A 24,321-nucleotide genomic window follows, 5' to 3' on the forward strand; every position below is an offset into this window, starting at 1 on the left:
AAGGATTGCACATAGTTGGTGTGGAGTTACCAACAGTTGGTGTGGCAATCACAACTCTCTTCATATTTCCTTTCCTTTTACAAAGGATTTGTTATATGTTCATCACTAAAGAGCGAAATGAAAAGGATGAATTTTCATTTGATATGTTCCTTTTTTCTTTTCTTTTTTTAAATATTTGTAACTTGATAGTTGAAATACAAGGAGAATGAATGACACACTGTTTTGTTTTTGCCATTGTCATTGGTTCATGGTTTTAAAACTCGTTTTGATGTCTAGTCTCGTTCTACAATGAGACAAATGAACCACAATTTTAAATCTCATCCAAAACATTTGATTTGTCTATCAATCTCATTGGTGGACAATACCAAGATGTATGGGACAAGATTTAAATCCATGCATCTATTTCAGTAATTACACATTATTTTATTAATTAAATTAAAAAATAATTGTGATTTTTTTTCTATAAATCATATGAATGATATGGATGAAGGTGGTAAAAACATATTATTAATCTGAAAAATAAAATATTCAAGTAAGAATTTATTATCTAACTCGGATATTGTTGGGAATTTCATGGTTTGCATCATAGTCGACCATTCTGTGAAAGCACTTGTATCCATTGGACACAGTTGTGGTGAAGCACAATAAAAAATGATCCTACTTTGCTCCTTGTATCGTATACGAAATTATAAATAACAACCAAACAAACAACTTAACATTAAGTTGGGCTCAGACCCATATTGCAAAATTAAACATTAAGCTGGGTTCAAGTTAGATACACCGAAATAAATAATATACAATTTTTTTAGAATATCTCAAATAATTTTAAAATATTTTTTAGGTTGGAAAAAGTGTATTTTGCGTTATTCTTTTTACTAAACTGTCATCCAAAAAATACAATAAAATAAAAAATAAAAACTTTATTTTGAATTATTTATTTACCAATTGCCATTCAAAGAAAATACAAATGTATTTTTTTTTTAAGATAAAACATTAGAGAGACATCAATTTTGTCCCACGGGGCTGAGTTAGTGGTCAAGTCATTTTTGATAATTGAGGCCCGTCGCATTAATTTCAAATCATATGTTACCATGTCCAATATGACATTTTTTAACTTAATTGTCAAAAAAATACGAATATAATATTGCCATTTGGATAGGTAAACATGACCTCAAACACAACATGATATATGTTTCCAAATCTTTACAACTGAACTGACCGATTCAAAAGAACAGCAAAATTAAGCTCCGAGACTATACAAAAGTTTAACACAACTGTATGTATGACATGAAAGGGAAGGAAAACAAACATACTTTAATTCACCATGTCCACTTTGTTGACAGCCTGACCTTCAATTAAAAAAAAAAGTGTATTTTGCTTCAAAGTCATCAAATTGCAATGCCTTTTATTAGCTGAAACAACTTATAAACAACTAATATGTGGCCCTCAAAAAATCTGTAGGAGGAGCAGCACCTCACCTCCCTTCTCTCTCACGATGGCAGATTTCTAAGGATAAAAAATAACTGGTGAAGACTGAGAACCATAACCTTGTAAATACCACTACCAGGGCACATGCACTACAAATTACTAAAGATGTAACACTCATCCTTTTAAAACTAGAAAGCTAACTGTATTTCTAAATTATAACTCATACAAAGGCAAAAGGACAAGTGGTTACTAGCTTGAAATTTACTACCCAGAAAGCCGGGTTGAAAATAACTAACCAACAATCCTTCCTTGGTGCACCTAATAATATAAGCTTATACAAAAGTCCAGAATGAAAAGCTGACACTACAACTTAAAAACCGATGGACTAGATCCACGCCTAATACACAAATTACGAGGGAACCTTTTATTTCCACGGCATGTTAGCCATGCCTTGTTGGTTGTTGTTATTGCAGGCTCCCATGCTCTGGTTGAGGGGGCTGCCAGGACCACCAGATGACTCACTCATGGTCCCTCGTGATGGTGGACTACCAGACCCCACCATTCCACCACCACCCGATCCATGCTTTGGCACTGCAGAAGAAGGTTCAGATTGGTTTAACTTTGACTCTTTGCGCCCATCAGCGATAAAACTACCCACAACCACCTGAAATGAACCAAGCAGATCAAGTAAGCTAACACGTACATGATTTTCTCCAGCACATTTAAGCAAACATATACACAAAGATAAGGAGAGAGGAAGTAAAAAAGAACAATGCTGAAGTCACCTCAAGATTGTACCTCATATAGCACATCCTGACATGAAAGTGCGTACGAACCATAGATGCTTTCATCGAGATACGAATCAAAATGCATGTATACTTCCTACATACTTTCATGTCAGGATGTGCGACATGAGGTACAATCTTGAGGTCACTCCAGTACGACTCAGTAAAAAATACATAATGAACCGAATTGCTGACAAGGTCAATAGCCAAAAGAGACAACTATTTCGTCTTTACAACCCTTCCTTTGATTGCCCAAAAATTATCCCATTCTCCAAGATTTTCTTTCATTTGTAATACGTGTGATATCATGTCTAGGACCATAAGTCTTGTCTAAACCATATATACAGTAGGTTGGTTGTCAATTCAACAAGTCTGGTCAAGGGCCATGCTTTGGTAGGGTGAATATTAATTCAAATTTTAAAGTCCTACCTCTATCGGACACTTTACCTACCTCGCACCACCTTGCACCTTTAACATGCGGGATGCCTCAGGCAAGGGATATAGGGCTCAATCTTTAAATGCATCCCTAAGCCAACTCTCATTTGAACTGTCTAGGAACAAGGAACTGGGCAATCTCCCGATTTAAGCCCAATGCACATAACTCAAGGTGCCATGTGTCTGACCTAGATTAAGTTAATTGCAATAAAAAGTTTAAATACAGTACACTAAAATGTATTACAGTGTCCCATAATCAGGAAGAGCCTATTCGTCAACATTGGGCAAATTTTTGGTCAAAAACTATTGGGAAGAACACTTTGGTTTTGTAATGCAACTGTTCTAAATCCAATGTCAGATCATTCCTGCATTATTCCTGATGCAAATTTGGATTTAAGCCATTCCAATCCCCTTTCGCATCGAGAAAATGTGGATCCATGATTCATCGTCAAGGTTTTAATGAGCTGATTTCTTTTTGGAACTAAATTGACATCTCTTGTAGGCCAAGTTTCATTTTTCAAAGTAGAATTAAAGAGCTTAATAAGTTGAAAATCTGGAATAAGTAGATATTCGGCAGAATTGAGGTCAAGAAGAAAATTGTTGTAGAAGAGCTTGAGAGGTAAGATAAGGAGGATGAAGTCTTATCGTCAAATCCTTGGAGGAAAGAGCAACTCATTTTAATACGAGGGTTGAGTTTTTCAACAAATATTGCTTGATAAGATTAGATGGCGACTAAATCAAGAGAGAGAAGGTTGAAGGAGGGTGACAATAATACGAATCTCTTCCACCGAGTGGACTTCTATAAGGATTTGTACACCTAGAATCATGTGAAGCACCCATCTCTTATAACCTTACCATGGAGTCCATTCCCTCAGATATTAAAGAATGGGTGAAAAGACCTTCCAAGAAGAGGAAGTTTATCAACCAATGTGGGAACGTGTGTAGATAAAGCCCTGGAGCCAGACAGATTTTCAATGGCTTTTTATAAATGTTGCTTGGATATCATCAAGGAAGATTTAATGTTAGCAACTAAAGAATTCCATGAATGATAAAGACTTTGGATCGAAATCAACCTTCTAATATTTTGTTTCCAAAGAAATCTGGAGCCAAGGAATTGGCATATTTTAGGCCCATAAGTGTTGTCGGCTTTATTTACAAAACCCTATCCCAACACGCTACTAGACTTAAGGTTATATTCCTATGATTATTGGCCAAGTACAAGGAACGCTCATTAGGGGTCGACAGATTTTCAGATGAAGTTCCAATTGCAAATAAGTGTATTGATTTGAGAGGGAAATCTGGGAAGGTAGAGATTGTTTGTAAATTTGATTTGGAAAAATCCTATGATCACATTAATTGGGAATTCTTGAGATATTTGTTGGGACAGATGGGGTTTAAGGAAAAATGGACATTATACATTATGAAATCTGTCTCCTCCCCCTCGTTCTCAATCCTAATGAATTCACCCAACAGGTTCTTTTTAGAAGATCTAGAGGCACATGCAAGGGGATCCATTGTCTCCCTTTTCATTTAAAATTGTTGTCGAAGCTCTCAGATGCAAAATCTCAAGCAGTCTTTCTGGGCAAGCTAAAAGGTTTTGATGTCAATAATAGTGGCATGTGATCACTTTCATCTAAAATTTGCGGATGACACTATGGTCTACCTGAATATGAATATTGGTCTGGTATGCTTCTTAGGTGCCTAGTCACCAAATTCTCCTACTTACTGAAAAACTTGCAATTAAATCATGAATTTTTCCTTTACCAATTTAATCACGACTTGTTCAATAAATCGTGACATTTACGAACATTGCAACTAAATCATGAACCTCTTGATTAAATCGAAAAAAAAAAACGAAAGATGAAATTGAAGCACTAGCAAGAGAAGATGATGGTGACCACTTTATTAATGAAGCATTAGATAATGAGGATGACCTTGAATATTTTTATATTTAGAATAATATAAACCTTGGTGGTGTGGACTTATGGTTACTTGTTGTGGATGCAAGGATCATATCTATATGGGTGGTTGGGGGGGGGTTGATGATTTATTATTGTAGTCCAATATGAGATTTGGTGATATAATATGAGAACACCACCTAGTATGAATAATTACACAACTTAAGATTAACCCTATATTTTCTAATTTTTCCCCAATTTTACCGATTTTTTCCCTTGCCAACTTATTCCCGAATCCCAAGCTAGTGACTATGCTTAGGTGGGCTTCTAGTGGGCTTTTGAAGCAATGCCTAAGTTGCCAATCAAACTTAGGATGAGTTAGACCTTCAAAGTTTGTTTAGTTCCAAATATCCTATCTTGTTGGATGTTTGGATGCCAGATGTGGTCTTTTCCCGCATCTAACCAAGTTCTTTCTCTTGGTACAGCATACAAAAATGTTATAACATTTGGGATCCAGTCATTGAGTGGTATAGTGGAAAGTGAGAAAAATGTCCAAAAGGGGTAAAATGACATTGGTAGAGAGTATTGTTGCCAATATTCCAATTTACTTCCATCCCCTGTTTTTTATGCCAAAGAGGGTGAAAACACGCTCGGAAGAATTCTTTAGGGATTTTTTATGGAACTTCAAGGATGCTAAATTTGTAATCGTAGATTTCAGTTGGTTAAATGGAAGCTTGTTAAGATGTTAAGAAAGAAGGGCTCAGATTTAAGAAATTTAGAGTTTGAAATTCTGCACCTATTGGGGAAATGGCTTTGGAGATTTAGGATTGAGCAGTGGCGACCAAAAATTCCCTCAAAAATCCTGTTTTTTGGAGTACATCTTTAGTGAAAAGCTTAACTTAAGATCGTATTCAAGCTAGGGAATCATCTCTATGGACCATTGCTTCTTATATAAATCGAGTGGTGAATCTATTAATCATCTATGAATTCATTGTGACTTTGCTCGTGAGGTGTGGCTAATTTTCTACCCCTTCTTCATATTCAGTGGTCTTTCGCTACTTTTGTGCTGCTTTTGTTCCATTCCTGGCAATCCTAAGCCTTTATGACAAAAAAAGGATCCTTCAGAATCTAATTTCCTTTGCTGAGTGCTGGAGAATATGGCAAGATCGGTAAGGAGCACTCTTGATTTTCAGTTTTTGTGGGATAGTGTTAAAAGAGTTTAAAGGTGTGATTTTTGAGGATTGTTTTTTTTATGGGGATACAATACGTAAGGCGAGTAGCTACTTTGTCATGTGTTGTCTTGCTTGTATTGGAGGCCTTCTCATCCTCCTCTCCTTTTATCCAATAAAATTCTTTAATTATCAAATAAATATTATAATGATCTCCCAGATTCCAACATTTCTAGCCTTATCAAAAGTGAATTAACTTGAACTCCTATTTCGGTAGACAATTCAAAAAGTGCAGATATTTTTTTAGGATGATCTTCACACTAAGAATTCACTCCTTTGATCATATCCATGTGGGGCACCTTGAGCATGTGCCCTTAAGTATCAAAACCGTGTCAACCCATGTGAGACCCCTAATTCAGATGGATTTGTAGATCCTTAACAAGCACAACTGACTCACAACAATATACAAGATAATTAGTGTCACTGCTTCTTTTTTACTAAGCTAGTACAGATCCAAAGAGATAATTAACTCATTAGTTCAAACTATCAGCAATAACTGGATTTGCCAATATATTATATGAATGGTCCCAAATCAAGGATAAGTGTCAAGGAATAAACATAAGAGCATAGTATTAAATTTCGACATATTTCCACGAAATCTACCGAAATATTTCCATTTCCACTAGTTCCGACACAAAATTTAACCAACAGTTTCTTTTTGTATACACTTCGGTGGAAATCACTATTCATTTTGCGAAATATTTCGATGAAAAGTGAATTTCAACCGAAATATCAAATTTTAGGTATAGAAATGCCATATTTCGAGGAATAGTAAACTTCTTGTTCAATGTAACATGTAGTCAACGCAACATATTACTCTTATTTCCATGTAAAATATATTGTTTTTCATTGTTAGACTCTCAATACTTGCGCACGTACATATAGCAAAATGTTGTTCTTCATTTTCACAATCCATATGGTTGTTTATTGTATTTTGTTGACTTAATGTGTTTTGAATGCTTATTTTATCATTTTCTACAGGGTCAATGAACATTTCTTCAATATTTCTGTCATTTCTATTATTTCTAAAATTTGTTTTAATTTCCACACTGATCGAAATATTTCCATTTCCAATCTGACCGAAATCAAAATTTAATACCTTGCATAAGAGTAAAAACACTATTATTCCATTGAACAAGAAGAAAATGTATACTTCAAAGAACAGAAAACTATACAAACCTGAACTGGGGACGCCGCTGTTAGAAGTCCAGCCACACCACCACCTAGAACACGACCATCCGGGCCAGCTAGGGATACACTCAGTCCACCTGTTCTGCTACGTTGGCCCCCACTCTCAGAAAGCAGAAATGAACCAGAAAGTGACAGGATTTCAAATCGTCCCTGCATGAGAAAAGAAGGGAGTTTCATATAACATGTTTCGTCTCTAGAGAAACAAAAACATGTAGAGCCAGAATATTCCACAATAGGAACAATATCATTGGTTATTCATATGAATTGAAAATTGATGTAGAAAGCTGTACATGTAAATCCTTCTTAAGCAAAAAAAAAGAAAAGAATTGTAGATAGGCCAATAGATATTACAATCCATTCATTTATCTGTTTATTTTTCCATGGTGAGAGACTGAAACAGCTGCCCCCAGGTTCAAATATATAATGGTGAAAAACAAACGGTTTATAGTTAGATTAGGACATGTTAGGAGCATTCATTAATATGCATTCAATACATTTGAGAGGTAAATCGGCATAGTGGCACCTACAAATCAAGTTTGCAACACGATAAATTAAAACATGGTCATGAAGAGCACAGGGGCTCTATCTATCTAAAGGAGGTACGGACCCCTCCCATAGTACGATACGATGCAACTAAAAAACATAAGCATCAGCGGCTAGTGGTTTCCCATTGGGATTTCCGGCCCTCCTGGTCTTCACCTAATTGTGGAAGAGGGGAGTTTAGTATCAACTCTCTCTCTCGCGCCTTTCTTCAGCTTGTTCCTGTTCGTCTATTCGGGACGGGGCAGGCAGCCCACATACATGAAGAGAAGAAGAGGGGGGTTCCTTGTCTGTCGGTCGAAGAAGGCCACATGAACAAGTTACAATGACGTGAAGCAACTAAGCTTGCACAAAATTGGTTATGAAACTACTTCATTACAAACCAGCAATGTTATTTTCTTATTTTAAACTTCCAACAGTATCAATTTTAGATTTAGTATTTATGAATGTGTGTTTACTCGTTTCCTTTTTCTTGATAAGCTCACAAACATAAAAGCATAACAAATTCATGGCAGATTTTAGCTCTTCAGGAAGTACATATTGAAGAACTCAGTAGATTTAGGACCATAAGAATGGGGCACATTCAAGTGGTGGGAACAATATTTTATGGATCTCATATGAGAGTTATCTTGGGGAACAAAATTGTTCTGTCAGATGATTGCAACATCCCATGCACCACAATCAGAATATAAAGAAAGTGGAAAGTCCAGCACAAATAAATCAGGTCGATTTTAGACCTCACATGGATAAACCCCCCCCCCCCCCCCCCTCCCCCAACAAAAAAAAAAAAAAAAATTCCTTGAATGCATTTAGAGTAATGCTGCTGGTAGAGTACCTTTGAGGCTAGCCAACAATACCTTAAAATATAAATACAAAGAGAATATATTCCACGAGAAAGAAAAGCCCTAGAATGAAGGGGCAGGCATAAGGTAATTAATTGCCACACAAACCTCATAAGTTACTGTTCCACCAGACGTTGCTGCCTGACGGAGTGTTACATTGGATATAGCGCCATTTGCCGAAAGAATGCAAACAGCCCGTGGACCATGATGAGAAAATGACATTATTTTTGAGGATACATCCTGAAATGTAAAAACCCAAAATTAAAAAACAAGTTAGTGACTTTAATCAAAATCAACCCAAATTTTTTTGCAGGGGAAAGTTACAGCATACATAACTATAAAAAACAAGTCGGCATTAGAAAGCATTAACCATATCTTCCCAATATAAACAAATGACAAATAAATATTGTCAATTACAGGCTACTACTATGAAAACATATTGAGACTTATCGAATTAGCATTCCTAAGGAAAAGTTCAATTGGGGACCCTTCATTAGGAGATGGACCCTCCAACATTTGACCAACATTCTTCGCTACATCTAGAGATACATTACATGCATACACCATTTTAACCACTCTTAAAGGCAAAAAGAATGAAAGGAATATCTTATTCAATGGGACAATTTATATTCCTAAGCCAAACTCAATTCCTAACCCTGGTAGTCTTCCATGGATAGCATTGACATGGAGTTTACATTACTCCTCTCACACACAAGCAGGTTATTATCGCATGTTCATGCAAAGTTGTGTGCCTTGCTTTGATGAGTGACCTTCTCCAAAGATCTCCATGTCATTTGGGTCAACCTAGAATGTAGGTCCATTAAAAAAATGACTTAACCCCATTCTCCAACCGAACCTCGTGACCTAAACTGTGGACATATACCAGCACCATTAAAGAATCATTTTTTTCATAAAAAAAAACAAGCTTTCTAGAGAAAGGATTCCAGGTGACCATTCACACCTTCATCCCAATGAGCGGTAACGACTCCAATCCCAAGTATCAAATTTCACATTGAAAATCACGTAGTTAAGAACATGATAATTTCACTAGAGAACGATCACTTAGATGACAGATTGTTCATTAATAGCTGAATTTTTAAGCAATAGTTTCAATCTAAAAAATGTTAATCATATGCAATGAATACCAATTAAGTCCCAGATAAAAGAACATGCACGATGAAGGTTCTAAAAGAAGTGAGTAAGACACAAAAGAACATTGATTGAGCTAGTGAGAGTGGAGAAGAACACATTTACAACAATAGAAAACATGGTTTTAAACAGAATTGAGTAGAGGAATATAATTTGTTCAGATGACACAAACTTTTTGGGATAATGCTACAATGACGATGATTATATCCCACGTAGAACCTAATGAATCTTGAGACAAACAGCACACCAGAAGTTCCCATATTTGTTCATAAATAGAAAATTATTAACTTTTATTTATTTTACCATTTTCTTTTCAGTGTACAATATGATTACATGTATTTTGCATGTGAGGAATCTCTTTCCATATAATGAAGATCATAGTAAAAAAAAACTGTTTTTTTACAGTCTCGTTTAAAATGCATTCTGTACCTCTAAGGATTGAAAAAAAGGAAAGGGGGGGGGGGGGGGGGGGGGGGCTTGGCTTTTTATGTGTTGAACACTTTTTCACTTTATAAATGCATTTTTTTAGGTTTTAAACACGTTTTTTTAATTACTAATAACCTTTTTTTTAGGCCTATTGTCAATTTTATAGCCTTATGGTTGTTTGTGATTTTGTTCATAAATGTTATTTAATGTGGGATTTGATGATAATGTCTCGATGTTACAATTTTATTTTTTTTTCAACAGCGGGTTATTTTTCTCAAAAGCTATGTTGATGGTTAGACTTTTTTTAGCATCATAAAATATATAATTATGTGAGGAAACATGTTATCATGCATAGATATTCAATAGTATTTTTTTTTTGTCAAAAATAGATTGAAAACTTAGAATAAATGTCTAATATTATATATATATATATATATATATATTTTATAATTTTTCATAATTTTTAATATATAGTTTTTATATTTATCATTTTTCTGTTTTGTTCTTATTACATCCCCCTTTTTTTCTGAAGTTTTCCCTTGCTGTTTTAAACCCGTATTCTGACTTGGTGACTGATGAAAATAGGCAAAATCAACTAATGATGATTTGCCTCCCCAGTGCAAAGAATTGAAATAATTTTGCCTTAAAATGGACTTATGGAGATTGTTTTGATCATAGTTGCATTTTCTAAGAAAGAGCATAAGCATACGAATCTCCTCCTTTATGAGATACTCGCACCTACTTTCTTTCATCAATTATTTTCCTAGGATTAATAAATATTTGACCTTGGAATTCATCTTTCTGGATGGAAAATATAGTTTACAGTAGAGTAAAATAGAGATATGGGATTCATGTTGCCAACTACACTAATTGAGGATAAGGGGAAACAATAATGGTAATGAGATTCATCCTTCAGCTTCTTTTCATCATTTCTTCCCTTCCATTAATACAACACATTAGCTTCCAGATCCTGAGGTAAACTTCTCTACAGGAAGAAACAGATGATTAATAAATATGACTAAAGTTCTAACTTCATCTTCAAAACCCTATAATAGGGGTGTTACCATCTAAGCAACCAAATCTTTTTCCATTTTTCTTTTTTTTACTTTACCAATCTGTAACTTTTCATCTTAAGTTATACACTTTAACTTAAACCTTCACTAAACACTTTCATTTCTTTATTCTAGTTTTTTTTTAGTATAGAGTCTGGTCTGTATCTCATTATTAGATTACTCTTCAGCCAGAAGAAAAAAATGGAAAATGCTTATGGTCCTCCATGCACAGATAAAGATATATAAACGCATATACTATATGAAAAAAATAGCACCTACGAATAACACACACTGATTTTAAATAGAAAGTCAGTCATTACAATACCACCTCAATGTTTCTATGGATAAAAAATCCACCACTAGAAAAACATTTTATAAAGGCATATCTTTTTGGGAGATTATTTGGTGGTATCCTATTAATTAATCATTGGAGCTACAAAAGGAATATTTAACATAAAAAGAGCACAAAATGGAAGGAGTCAGGATGTGGGTGTAAGAGAAGGTCAGGAAATGAAAGGCTATCAAGTAAAGTTAAAACTTATGTACATATACGGAGAAAAGAAATATCTCATACAATCATCCCACATGTAATTAGTAATACATGCAGAATGATTTTATGAGATATCCATTTCTCCATGTAGATTTAAGTTGACTTCAAGACTTTCTGGATTGTTAATTTTCCAGACCTTCTCTTTTACGCATAACATTTGAGATATGGCATAGAGAGGATGACAATAATGCCAACAAGAGGATGACGACAATCCCAACAAGAGACTGTAGCTCTATCAGTTGACCTAATTGGGTCTTCCTTGGGGTTGCTGCTTTTGTTTGTGTCTGCACATCATGTGGTAATCTCGACCATTGTAGCTTTAGTAAAAATCCTGTTCTTATTAAAAATAAACAAAAATAAAGAGTATAAGCATGTCCAACTAGTTCCTTTATACTTAACGGAAGAAAAAAAAAACTAGTTCCTTTACAATAGAACCTTGCAACAAATATCTGGATTATAATGCCATAAAAGCAACTACTGAGCATCATCGCCATAAAGTTTTAAAAAAAAAATCATGCTTAAATGCATGAAAAAGCATATTTTTTTTTAGTAAGCCAGCATAGAAGACATTTAAGGACGGGGGTAAAAAGAAAATAAAAAAGGCACACCTCCCCTGCTTTAACTGTGATGACATGTGGGGTAAATCCAATCCCTGGTGATCCTGCAAGCCAACACCTCGATAAATTACTTGAAAAAAGAATCTGCAAATAAACTAATGAAAAAAGAATCGGCATAGCAGATGCAATACATGGGTTAATAGTTATGCTTAGCAGATATAGATATATACATGTAGTTCAATAGAGAAATGAAAAGAAAAGAAACCCAAATCTAATGCATAAGTACATACTATTTGCATCAAAAGATTTTATATTCTATTTTTAACAATTTAAATAACTGCTAAACGGGTACTCTCAAAATTAAATCAACAAATTCAAAAAGATATAAATATATAAAAGCCTTGACTTTAAAAATCTAGAGTATCTATTAAACCTTACACAACTAAGCCTGTTTTTTTTGGGGGGTTTTTTAATTCAAGTGAGTTTTACGAGATTTTAGAAATTGGCCTCTAAATGATTAAAAGAATAAATCAATAATTTAGCCACAACTCTTAAGCCCGTAGTTTATCATTCTGTAATAAGAAAAATCAAATGAAGACAAATCCCAACAAAGAACCAGTCAATTCTATTTTACACAGTTAATTATCAATATCTCTGACCACAATATAACATAATCGGTCATTAAATATCATTACCATACTTATCTATTTCATAACAAAAATGAACATAAGAAATCAAATTTTCCAACAAAAAGAGATCTATCCAAAAAATAAAAAAAGAGAATTAAAATAAAAACTACAATATTACACACAAGTACCTTCCCATCAGTTGAAATACACATTACTGTTTAAATTACAACAAGAGTATACCACAATAGTTCAACAACCCAACAGTGCCAATGAACCATAATAACTGACAAGGGTACATAGGTAATTTCCAGATACTATTTGTGGATCAGATCCAACAGATTCTAAGTTATAGCAAAGCCAAATATCAGACCTTCCCCTTTCACAGACGCATCTACCCATCTCTCCCCTATTTATCAACCCCATTTTCAATCACAACCCAAATTAATACCCCCACCCCCAAAGCTACCACCACACAACACACACAACATCTATCAATATTTCAAAATAAACCAACACAGACCATCCAAGCATTAAAAACACGAGAGAGAACTGTTGCATGAGAATATAACAAAACAATTAAACAACAGTAACAAAAGAAGAAATGAAGGAATCAATTACCCAAAGCAGACAATTGATGCTTCTTGCCCGAACCTGGGGGCCGACCCCTAGCCTTCTTATTCGAAGAAGGTGATGCAGCTGAAGGAGGAGAGAACGCACTCGGAGGAGGAGCAGCGGGTGCTGCAGGTGTCAATGCGAGCGCCATGGCGCCATCAGGCCCATACTTCCTCGGCCTCCCTCGCTTCCGTTTCATGGGCTCACCCATGTTCATATTAAGAGCATGTTGGGCAATGTTACCAGTTGAGCTATCACCACCACTGACTCCACCTCCAGCTTGGTAAGTTGGAGAGCTCGCCATGACCGGCTTGTAAACTGCAGTCCCATCAGAACTGAAAGCTAATCTCATGTTTGGTGTTCCCGAAGATTGAGTGTGGATAGGGTTTTTCTGAAGACCAACACTGAATGATTCCCTACCCGACATGATTCCTGTCTCAGATCCAGACATCATACATGGAGTACCAATCCCTAAATACCATTAACGAACCTATAAAACTTTGGATTCAAAGAGAACTACAGCCAGTACAAAACTTTAACTTCGAAAACCCTAGAGAACACTAAAATCAACTGGAGAGAACTCAAAAGGTCTGAACTTTGAGACTCGCGAATAAGATTTAGACCTACAAATCTATCACTTCTACTCAAATTATACCAAGATTAAGTATAGAAGAACAAATCTCCAACTAAAACCTGAAGAACGAGAAGCTGATGCAAACCCTAATTTTAACAGGAAAATTCCCAAATTTCTCAAATCCACGCCGAGATCCTGCAAAAAGTACAAATAAAATTCAAATCTTCATAACCGAATCCTTCTCTCTCCTTCAGGATTTTTCCAAAATTCTCTATTTTTTCGATTTTTACCGCATTAAAAAAAATTCCAAAATATCATCCGAAAAATTAGGGAAATCGGAGAAATTAGAAAATCAAATAGAAAACCTCATATTCTTACCCGTAAAAAAAACCAAAAAACAAAAACTCTATTAGCTGAGATATGAACCCTAAGATCACAGCAAGAGAAGAGAATATTTTTAGAGATTGAAAGAGAAAACAAAGAAGAGGGTTTCAAAACTCTCAGAGAAATGTGTGAATTGTTCGAAGCATTTCGTCGTATTTTAATTTTTTTTTTTAATTTATTTTCATCTTTTATTTCATGTCTTTCCCTTTGTTTGTAGGCTTTATTAAAAAAGCAGGTAAAGCAGGCCGAAATTGCTTTCGTACAAAAAAATAAATAAATAAATAAATACATAAAATAAATAATTGCATTAACTCCAGCAACCAAACTACGACTTTCTTTTATAATAATCCAAAATCTCTTTTTTATAAAGCTTTCCACTTCAATTAAATTAACGCGTTTTTTCTTTTAAATTTATTGTTTTTTTTTTATTTTAACAATTGCTTTAAATTACCCAATCTTTTATCATAAAACCCATCATGAAAATTTTAAATTGGATGTATTGGGGTGAGTATAATCACTCATTGATTCTTATCACCACACCTCATTCTACGAAATTCAATACTCCGTTGATGTGGCGATGCAGTGAATCGTATATATTTTTTTATACTTATATCTCTAGAAAATAAATCTATGATTATTTGTGCATTAAGACATCAACATAATGTCAAATGAAGTCAGTGTAGCATAACTCTTTTTTTAAGTGGAGAGTAGGGTACATAGATTATGATCCACCAATATTCTGATTTGATTTTAGTTATTTAAAGTTTTATAATTAAAAATGAGTTAAAATGTCAACAAAAATCTAGGCTGAGTTGAAAAATGAATGGAATGATACTACCTTACAAAGAAAACTATAAAAATTTAATGACAAAAAAGATTAATCATCTTATCATTCAATTTTCTCTCCACCTAATAAATTGGGTAATTTTTTTAAGAGTAATGTTGGAATGACTTCGCAGAACACTACGACACTGAGTTGGCGTGGAGTTGTGCTCAGAACCATAGATATTTTTTTCTCGAGTTGCGAGTGAAAAGCATATATGGTCTTGAGCATATAACCACATCAACTCAATCTCGATAACGATGTCCTATAAAATCACTTAAGGATTATTCTTTCTTTTTTTATAAATACACCTGGTGTCTGGCATTAATTACTCAACTTTGCATTAGTTTTTGTTGACAACAAATGTGAACTATAAAAGGGATCAGATCCTCTGTGGTACTATTTTTCTTTTAACTCTTTGTAATGATCTCTTAACATGTTAAAGAGAGTCACGTTTGAATATATATACAAAAAGAATGGGATTAATCCAAATCTTTGAAAATTGACGCCGACTGGACTTCCAATTTTAAGTAGTGTCATTTTTTTGTTTTTTCTATGTGGCACTCTATCAATTGTTCAAACGTGCTATAGAGAACTAAAAGAAAAAAAGTTCCACAGAGGACCCCTCCCATTCTTAAAGATAGGTGTGGCAACATAAATTCTCCATTTTATCATATGTTAAAGTTTATTGTTGCTTATAGCATGAGCATCCTCTTTAGGGTTAAGGGGTAAAAGAGGATAAAGTTTGCTAGGTATTATTAAAAAAGGGGGAGACGGGAAAAAATAATAAAAGGGGCAAAAGAGGAAAATTAGTAAAGTTAAAGAGATATTATTGAAAATGTGGTAAAAAAATGAAAAAATAATAAAATTTGAGTGATATTATTGAAGAAAAGGGGGGGAGGGAAGGAGGGAGGGGGGGGGGGTGGAGGGGAGGAGGAAAGGAAAGACAATAAAATTGAAGAGTGAAAAAGAAAGGAATTAAAGTGAGTATGTAAACCCCTCAAATTTATAACTGGATGAGAGGTCCCCTACAACATTATAGATGGATGCATATTACTACAAAAAAGATTTTAGTCATCACTTTCTTTTAAATAAACATAACATTTTCTAAAGTGTATTTTTCAAGGGTGTAGGGATCGCACAAAAAAATGGGGGCCGTTAAACATCGATTTACGTTTGATCTTTAAACATTAGTTTTAGAGAAATTTATGTCTAAAAACTGCATTTTACATGCACTTTTCCATCCAAAGCATAGACATCACTTTTTCTTATAACCATTTTGATAAGTGATGTCTTAAGTCTTTTTTCTAGTGGGCCTTTAAAATCATGTTTTATTAGATATATTTTTTCAGTCATTAGAATATTTAGTTATGCCATGTGGATAACAAATAAGCTATATCCTGTCATTAAAAAATAAAAAAAAACAAACAAACCAAATAAGCTATATTCTTATTATTGATAAAGGGAATCTCAGACGACTCTATCTGTATGTTCGAATCATTACCATTGATGTTTTTGATTTATTGATTGATAGATCACATTTAATTGCTTTAGGAAACAAAGTATACTTTGTTGGAATAGTTAATTGATAGATCACATTTAATGACATATAAATTTCTATATGAATGAAATATAGGGGAAATTGTGATAGCCAATATAAAAACCCAACATAAAAGCATAGAAATGAATGAAGGTTGTTCTATTAATTTTTATTCTTATGATTTGCATGTCAAAAGGATGATAAATATCATTAAGTGTCTTATCCGATAAATCAATGATTTTATTTTAATATAACCATAGGGATTATTGAGGGTGCCACGACCTCAATATTACTACCCAAATTATTATTACTTTGACACACTTTACGAACTTTCCATGGAAATTTGTGATCACGAGTTGATATTACTTTACCAATATTTTTCTATAACAATCTATTTTTTAAAATCCATTAGAGTGTGACTCATTAAAATAAAAAAAAATAATTTATGGTGCATCTATATTTTCCTTTGTCTTCTTTTTAAATTGTAGGTTTTGTATCTCTCTTTGTTTTCTCTTCGGCAATATATATATATAAGGGGTCAGGTTCAAGGGATGTATGAGAAAACATATGTAAAAACAATGTAACATTAATAAAATTTTAAAATATGGGTTAGAAGTTTCGGATCGAGCTGATTTTTTGTGAGGATGATCTCTATGATGGGAAGATCATCCGGAAAAAAAATTAGTCAAATCTGAAACTTCCCCCATTAAAAGTGATTTAGAATGTGGACCGTCGATTTTTTACCAATTTTTATCAATAATTTGTAAATCACTTTTGATGGATTTAGAAGTTTTTGATTGAGCTGATTTTTTGTGAGGATGATCTTCTTATCATAGTGACCATCATCGCAAAAAATCAGCTCAATCCAAAACCTCTAACCCATATTTTGAAAAATCATTGTTTTTCCATATGTTTTTACATATGGCCCTTGAACCGCCCCATATATATAGGTAAATGTTCAGCACCAAACATTTTGGCAAAACATTTTTCAAAACATGGGTTAGAAGTTTTGGAATGAACTGATTTTTAGTGAGGATGATCTCTACGGTGAGGAGATTATCATCACCAAAAATCAGCCCATTCCAAAACTTCTAACCTCATAAAAAATGATTTACAAAAAATGGACGGTCCACGATTTTTCAACTTGTAAACATGGAGCTAGAAGTTTTGCAATGGGTTGATTTTTGGTGAGGATGATCTCCTCACCGTAGAGATCATCCTTACCAAAAATCAGCCCATTCCAAAACTTCTAACCCATGTAGGACAAAAATGGTAGGTTAAAATGTTGGTCAAAATGTTTGGTGCTGAACGGGACCCATATATATATATAGGATCCATTGACTCTTAAGAATGACTCATGAAAAGAACACATGATTCTAACCCTTTAAATGCAAAGTCCAATGGTTAAGATTTATCATCGGGATAAGTATCTCTAAGATTTGTGTTATCAAGATACTTATAAATTTCAACCATTGGATTTGGTATTTAAAGGGTTGGGATCATGTGTTTCTTTCATGAGTCATTCTTAGGAATCGACGGATCTCAACCCATATATATATATATTTTATTTTATTTATTTATTTATTTGCTTATCTTGGGTATCTCCACCCTTCGGGTGAGACTAATCTGACGGTCACACATACTACCCCTTTGAAAAGTCCTACACGCAGCTGGTTAAGTCGAGGGTCAACAGATCCTAGAGGGTGGCTCCAAGGAATTCTTGGCAATATATTCACAATAAATAAGAGATTAGTGCATCTATCCTCTTATGTGCTTATCTCATGATTATTCAAAATCAAAGATGTCAAACTTGATGAGAATGTTGGAGTAGTAATATATGCTTTTGGTGTATATTATCATTACGAGTCATCAAATTATTTGACCTGTAATTAGAAAAATATTACCTTTAAATCAAATTCTCTCATTCTTATGTGTGCCCACTAGCACAACTTTATATCAATCAAGTTATCCAATTTGATGCCTTTTTGAACCATTTATTAGTGTTTCTCCAACACGAGGTAAAAAAAATAGACCCTAGTTGGTAAGAAAATTTTTGTGTATAATTAGGAAAAATATAATATGAATATATGTTAAAAAAAAAAAAGCTTAAGAAAATAAAGTAATTTTGAAAATATCTATTATAAAATATTATATCCAATAATTCATGTATAAATCAGAAATATTAAATTATTTATTCACCCAACTCACAAACTAATAAAATTTTCCAAATATATGTATTGGACAGACGCATTAGTTAATAAAAATCTAAGCAAAACTTATTAAAATATGACCTTTGTGTTGTGATTTCTATTCGAATCTTATTTTATTTTAAAAATTCTACTACTTTTCTGGCGTGGGATTATTATAATCCCGAAAATAAGTTAATATTTTACAACTTGTACATTTAAAAGTAAATATAATTAAGAGGAATCCTTTCCTTACTAAGATAGTAAGGAAAAAAGCGTTACTAAATCTCATCCAAAATTATTATTACGAATCTCGAGGTTTTTTAATGGTGGATGAGACTTAGTAAAACTTTTTTTTTCTCACTCCTATTAGTAAGGTTAGTCGGACTTTATAATTAATGGGTTTAGGACCACATTTTAAAGTAGGCAAAAAAATCAAGCATTTTTCAACAGAGAATCTTTATAGCAATGGAGAAAAAGACGAGACTCCACAGAGAAATAGACAGCTTTTTATTTTTATAATTTATTTTATTTATTTTTACAGCTGGAGAGAAATTAGTGTTTAAGTTATTTCTTTATTTAGAAAAGAAATAATTAAAATACTCAAAGCTTACCTTGACAGAGAAGACTACTACTAAGGAAATTCGACCAAACACTGTTGTTAGGTGTGAAAAGGTAACATTATAATACTATAATCCTGAGAAAGACATCGTCCCTAACATCTAAACCATTGGATGATTCCCAGATCCTTCGGTGGGTGTGTTAGAAAGAACATTTAACGGTACGGATCTTAGAGGAACAACTCAAAATGACATAGACACAGCTCGTGAATAAAGTGGGGGTAATTGAAAAGCCGATTACTGACTTCTAAGAAGAGGACAATTCACCTACTTGTCTTATCCTTTCTTCCAAAAATCATTTTTATATTTTTCAGGAAATTAGATTCCTCGAGATAAAATCCCATTCAAATGGGAATATAAAATGCTGACCATTGATAAACATGAAATTTTATTTTCCTCATGAATCATGGTTTCAACTCATTTTTTAAATATATTATCTTATATTTTCAAGGTTTGGTTTGCCCTTAAATAAATTGCAAGGTAAGGGTGTTAATGGGTATCCATTTAATCGAAAATCGAAAACCCTCCATTTTGATTCCCTTTTTATTAGAATCTATTAAAATCGAGTCTATAATAGAATCAAACCAATAGGAATCATAATCGTTAGGTTCTATCCAATGGGTACCTAAAATTGATTTATTTTGTCATATTATAGATAATTTAAGATGTTTTTTTATTTTAAAATAAATGCATATTATATAAAATTCTTGAATTTTTTATATAAATTATCGATCAAAGCTTAGAATGAGTTCACTTCAAAAAATTTATTACTTTTAACAATGATCAATTTTCTTTTTTGAAAATAAAAATCATTAATTATATCTTTAGTATAACAAATTATAACTAAGTCAATAATTCTGATGATAATATGTTAATTTTTGAAAGAAAAAAAGATTTATAATGATTTGGATACTTTTTTTCTCATTCGAATCTAGAGAAGTGGAATCGATGGGTATTCATGATTTTTTACGATTCTGATTACATTTATTTTATAACCGGACCCAAAATCGACAAAAAACCACAATCAAACTAAATGTAATGATTATAATTCTAATTCCTTAGGAATCAAACTGGAACCGACCCATTGACTTTGGAATGTAATTATCAACAAGTCAAGTTAAAATCTTAACGATTGAATGTTGGATGATAAATAAACATCATATTAATAAAATGAACACAGCAGATGTGAAAATGTAGATATAAATGAATTAAAATATTACAAAAGATGAAATTATAAATAAACATTCTGAGAAAATGTAGAAATACCTAACAGATAATATATTAAGAGAAAATTTATAAATAATTTGAAAATTTTCATTCAAGCAATAATACAACCCTAGTTAGAAAAATTATTCAAGTTGAAGGTCCAAAAAAGTAGGAAGAAAATGGATGAAGATAATAAGAAACAGAAAGGAACTCTCACTTTCAAACACTTGTCTTGGTTCTTGACCAACAATGGAAAGAACAATTGAGCTTAGGTCAACTAGAGTGAGTGTCAAAGTAATGGTAAATTGAGCTACAGAGAGATAGAGAGTCTGCCATATTAATGTCGTTTCATTACTTTTTTCTAACATAAAGTCTGGTTTCAACTTGAATTTTTTCGTTGGAACAATCTAATAATAATTTTTATTTAATTTTTCACCATATTTTCCATACAAATGCTGTCACCATCCTACAAAGATGAGTCAATTTGACCAGGGACTTAAAAATCCTCAGTAATTTTGCCAAACATGAATTTTATTCATAATTTAAAAGAAAAAAAAAAAACCAACAATAAGAATTCATCTACAAAGCCGATTATTGATGTAAAGATCCAAGCAAGGAATTAATATTTTAAAAACCTAAACACGTGATTTTAAAAAAAATTATCAAAAAGGTAAGATTGTCACCACAGCCTCATTCAATTTGGTTGGACAAATTTCACTATGTCTCGTGACTAATATCACGTATAAAACGTATCTCAAGGATTGTTTTTTATCTTTATTGTCTTTATTCCCCGTCTTACTAATGATATCCCTCTAACTCTTTTCCCCTTCATTCCAAGAAAATTCCTTCAAGTTAAATCCATTTTCCAACCATACTCTTTCAATTTTATCGTCTTTAATCTTCTCCCCTATTTTAATAATAACCCACCAACATTTTCATCTTTCCTCATTTACCCCTTTAACCCCACAAAGATACTTGTGTTGTCATGAGCAAACTCTAGTATATACACAGGATCAGGTTCGATAGCCAACGTTAGGGAACCAACACATTTGTCCTATATGATTTAAAAGTTATAGGCTTTCTTGAGAGGTATAGTTGTGAGACACAAACCTTTGTGTAGGTCCCATTTTAATCACTTTATTGTATTTTTTCTTTATCCTCTTAACTTTATTTTCATTTATCTAACTTTATTAGATTTCTTTTTTTACCTTTTAATTTATTTTATTATTTTTCATTTTTTTACCTCTTTAATTTAAAAACCCACTTTATTGTTTTTTTTTTTTTATCTTTTACCTTTTTAACCTTAAAAAAAATTTAATAATACCCTAAACCCAATTAGACATGACCAAAATCTACTAATTTTGTGTTGATTTTGAGTTGTATTCACGACATGTATTGAAATTACCACTACATATTCCAACATTTTTTTTCTTTTGCTTTTACCCCCTTAACTCAAGAAAAGATACCCATGTCGTAGGCACAAGTAAACTCTAGTGTATATATATATATATATATATATATATATATACGGGAAGGGTCCCGTTCAGCACCCTAAGTTTTACCACACACTTTAACAAACGCGTTTTGTCCTATATGGGTTAGAAGTTTCGGAATGGGCTGATTTTTGGTGAGGATGATCTCTATGGTGAGGAGATCATCCTCACCAAAAATCAGCTCATTCCAAAACTTCTAACCCATCAAAAATGATTTACAAAAAATGGACGGTCCACGATTTTTCAACTTGTAAACATGGGGCTAAACATTTCGGAATGGGCTGATTTTTGGGGAGGATGATCTTCTAATCATAGAGATCATCCTCACCAAAAATCAGCCCATTCCAAAACTTCTAACCCATGTAAGACAAAAAACGTTTGTTAAAGTGTGTGGTAAAACTTAGGGTGCTGAACATTTCCCATACGGGAAATGTTCAGCAACAAACATTTTGGCAAAACATTTTTCAAAACATGGGTTAGAGGTTTTGGAATGGGCTGATTTTTGGTGAGAATGATTTCTACAATGAGGAAATCATCATCACCAAAAATCAGCCCATTCCAAAACTTCTAACCCATCAAAAATGATTTACAAAAAATGGACGGTTCACGATTTTTCAACTTGTAAACATGGGACTAGAAGTTTTGGAATGGGCTGATTTTTGGTGAGGATGATCTCCTCACCGTAGACATCATCCTCACCAAAAATCAGCCCATTTCAAAACCTCTAACCCATGTTTTGCCAAAATATTTGTCAAAATGTTTGTTGCTGAACGGGACCATATATATAGTTAGGATCCCTTAACTCTTAAGAATGACTAATGAAAAAAAACACATGATCCCAATCCTTTTAATACAAAATCCAATGGTTAAGATTTATACTCAAAATAAATATTTCTAAGATTTGTATTATAAAGATACTCATAAATCACAATCATTGGATTTTGTGTTTAAAGAACTTTTTTTTTTTTCATTTTTAGGAGTCAATGAATCCCAACCCATATATATGAGTATTGCTAATTTTCAAGACCTCACAAGAACATTAAAATTCTTTGCCACATTCAAGTTCTATTAATACCTTAGAATAATTTTTTTAATGAAAAACCATTGATATGTTAGTCTTCATGCCACGCAGGTAAATATAATAGATCTAGTGTCCAACGCAGGCAGTAAACAATTTTCCTTATTATAAATGTAACATATCTTATGAACAAATTTAGAAAAATGATATATATGAGGATTGCTAACTTTCAACATTTTCCGCCATATTCAATTTTCAATAGTGTTTTAAAACATGTTTTTTAATGAAAAAAACAATGATATATTAGTCTTCATGCTACGTAGGTAAATATAACAGATCCAATGTCTAAGGCATTTTCCTTATTGTAAATATTATAAATGTATAGAAATATTATTGGCATTGATTGTAATAATAATAATAATAATATTAAAATGCCCTTCGCATTTATAACCCAAAAGACCACATATATCAGGTAACATAAAAGATAAACATAAAAGTCCTTTACCCAAAAAGACAAACTGAATAGTGGTATATACACACTTTTTTCATAAATTACCCTCAATTATTTTGATAGAAAAATAGTTTTGAATCTGGCTGGTCGGACCAAAACAGAATAATAATATATATAAAAAAAAAGGAAATACACCAAAAGAATGGCCTCTTCCAGGGAAAAGTAGGGTGGGAAGAGGGGGTTAGATGGAGGTTGAGAGAGAGAAAGTTGATGTAAGAGAGGTGATGGTGGGCGGAGATTTCAGCAAGAACTCTTCTTAGATTTCAATTAAGGGTTGAGATCTTCCTGGAAGTTCAGCAAGTTTGTATTCAAGGGAGATAAAATAAAATCATTTGAGTTTTTAAATCACTCAATAGTGTCAGCAAACATTTTGCACCGAAATCCATTTCCAAAGGAAATGATTTTCCCAAGAAAGCAATTTTCAAAGCAATCATATAATACACACCCTTATGACAATTGAAAGGAATCGTACAGATAGCCTAAAATGTAGAAAACACTATTTTTGCCTCAACCTAGCTAGAAAATGTAGCTATCTTGACTAGACAATGAGCCCTGTACCCCAAACCAAACCATTGAATTGTGTTCAGAATATCATTTTTCCATATAAATTTAAAAGAGAATCCAGGATAAACGCTCAAAGAAA

At 33.0% G+C, this 24,321-nt stretch overlaps 1 protein-coding gene across 1 annotated transcript; it reads right to left on the reverse strand.

The window, feature by feature from the left end:
• Positions 1-1,608: 1,608 nt before the first annotated feature.
• LOC147407741 (AT-hook motif nuclear-localized protein 10-like) lies at positions 1,609-14,499 on the reverse strand. Its single transcript, XM_086436461.1, has 7 exons — positions 14,276-14,499; positions 14,017-14,092; positions 13,330-13,794; positions 12,134-12,186; positions 8,457-8,588; positions 6,955-7,116; positions 1,609-2,092 (listed from the first exon to the last, which is right to left on the reverse strand). The coding sequence occupies exons 3-7, from the start codon at positions 13,775-13,777 to the stop codon at positions 1,853-1,855; spliced, it is 1,035 nt and encodes a 344-aa protein (XP_086292587.1). The 5' UTR covers positions 13,778-13,794; positions 14,017-14,092; positions 14,276-14,499; the 3' UTR covers positions 1,609-1,852.
• Between the last annotated feature and the right edge of the window lie 9,822 nt (positions 14,500-24,321).

Source organism: Akebia trifoliata, chromosome 3, assembly GCF_017979445.1.
Source record: "Akebia trifoliata isolate Shusen 1 chromosome 3, ASM1797944v1, whole genome shotgun sequence".
Lineage (NCBI taxonomy): Eukaryota > Viridiplantae > Streptophyta > Magnoliopsida > Ranunculales > Lardizabalaceae > Akebia > Akebia trifoliata.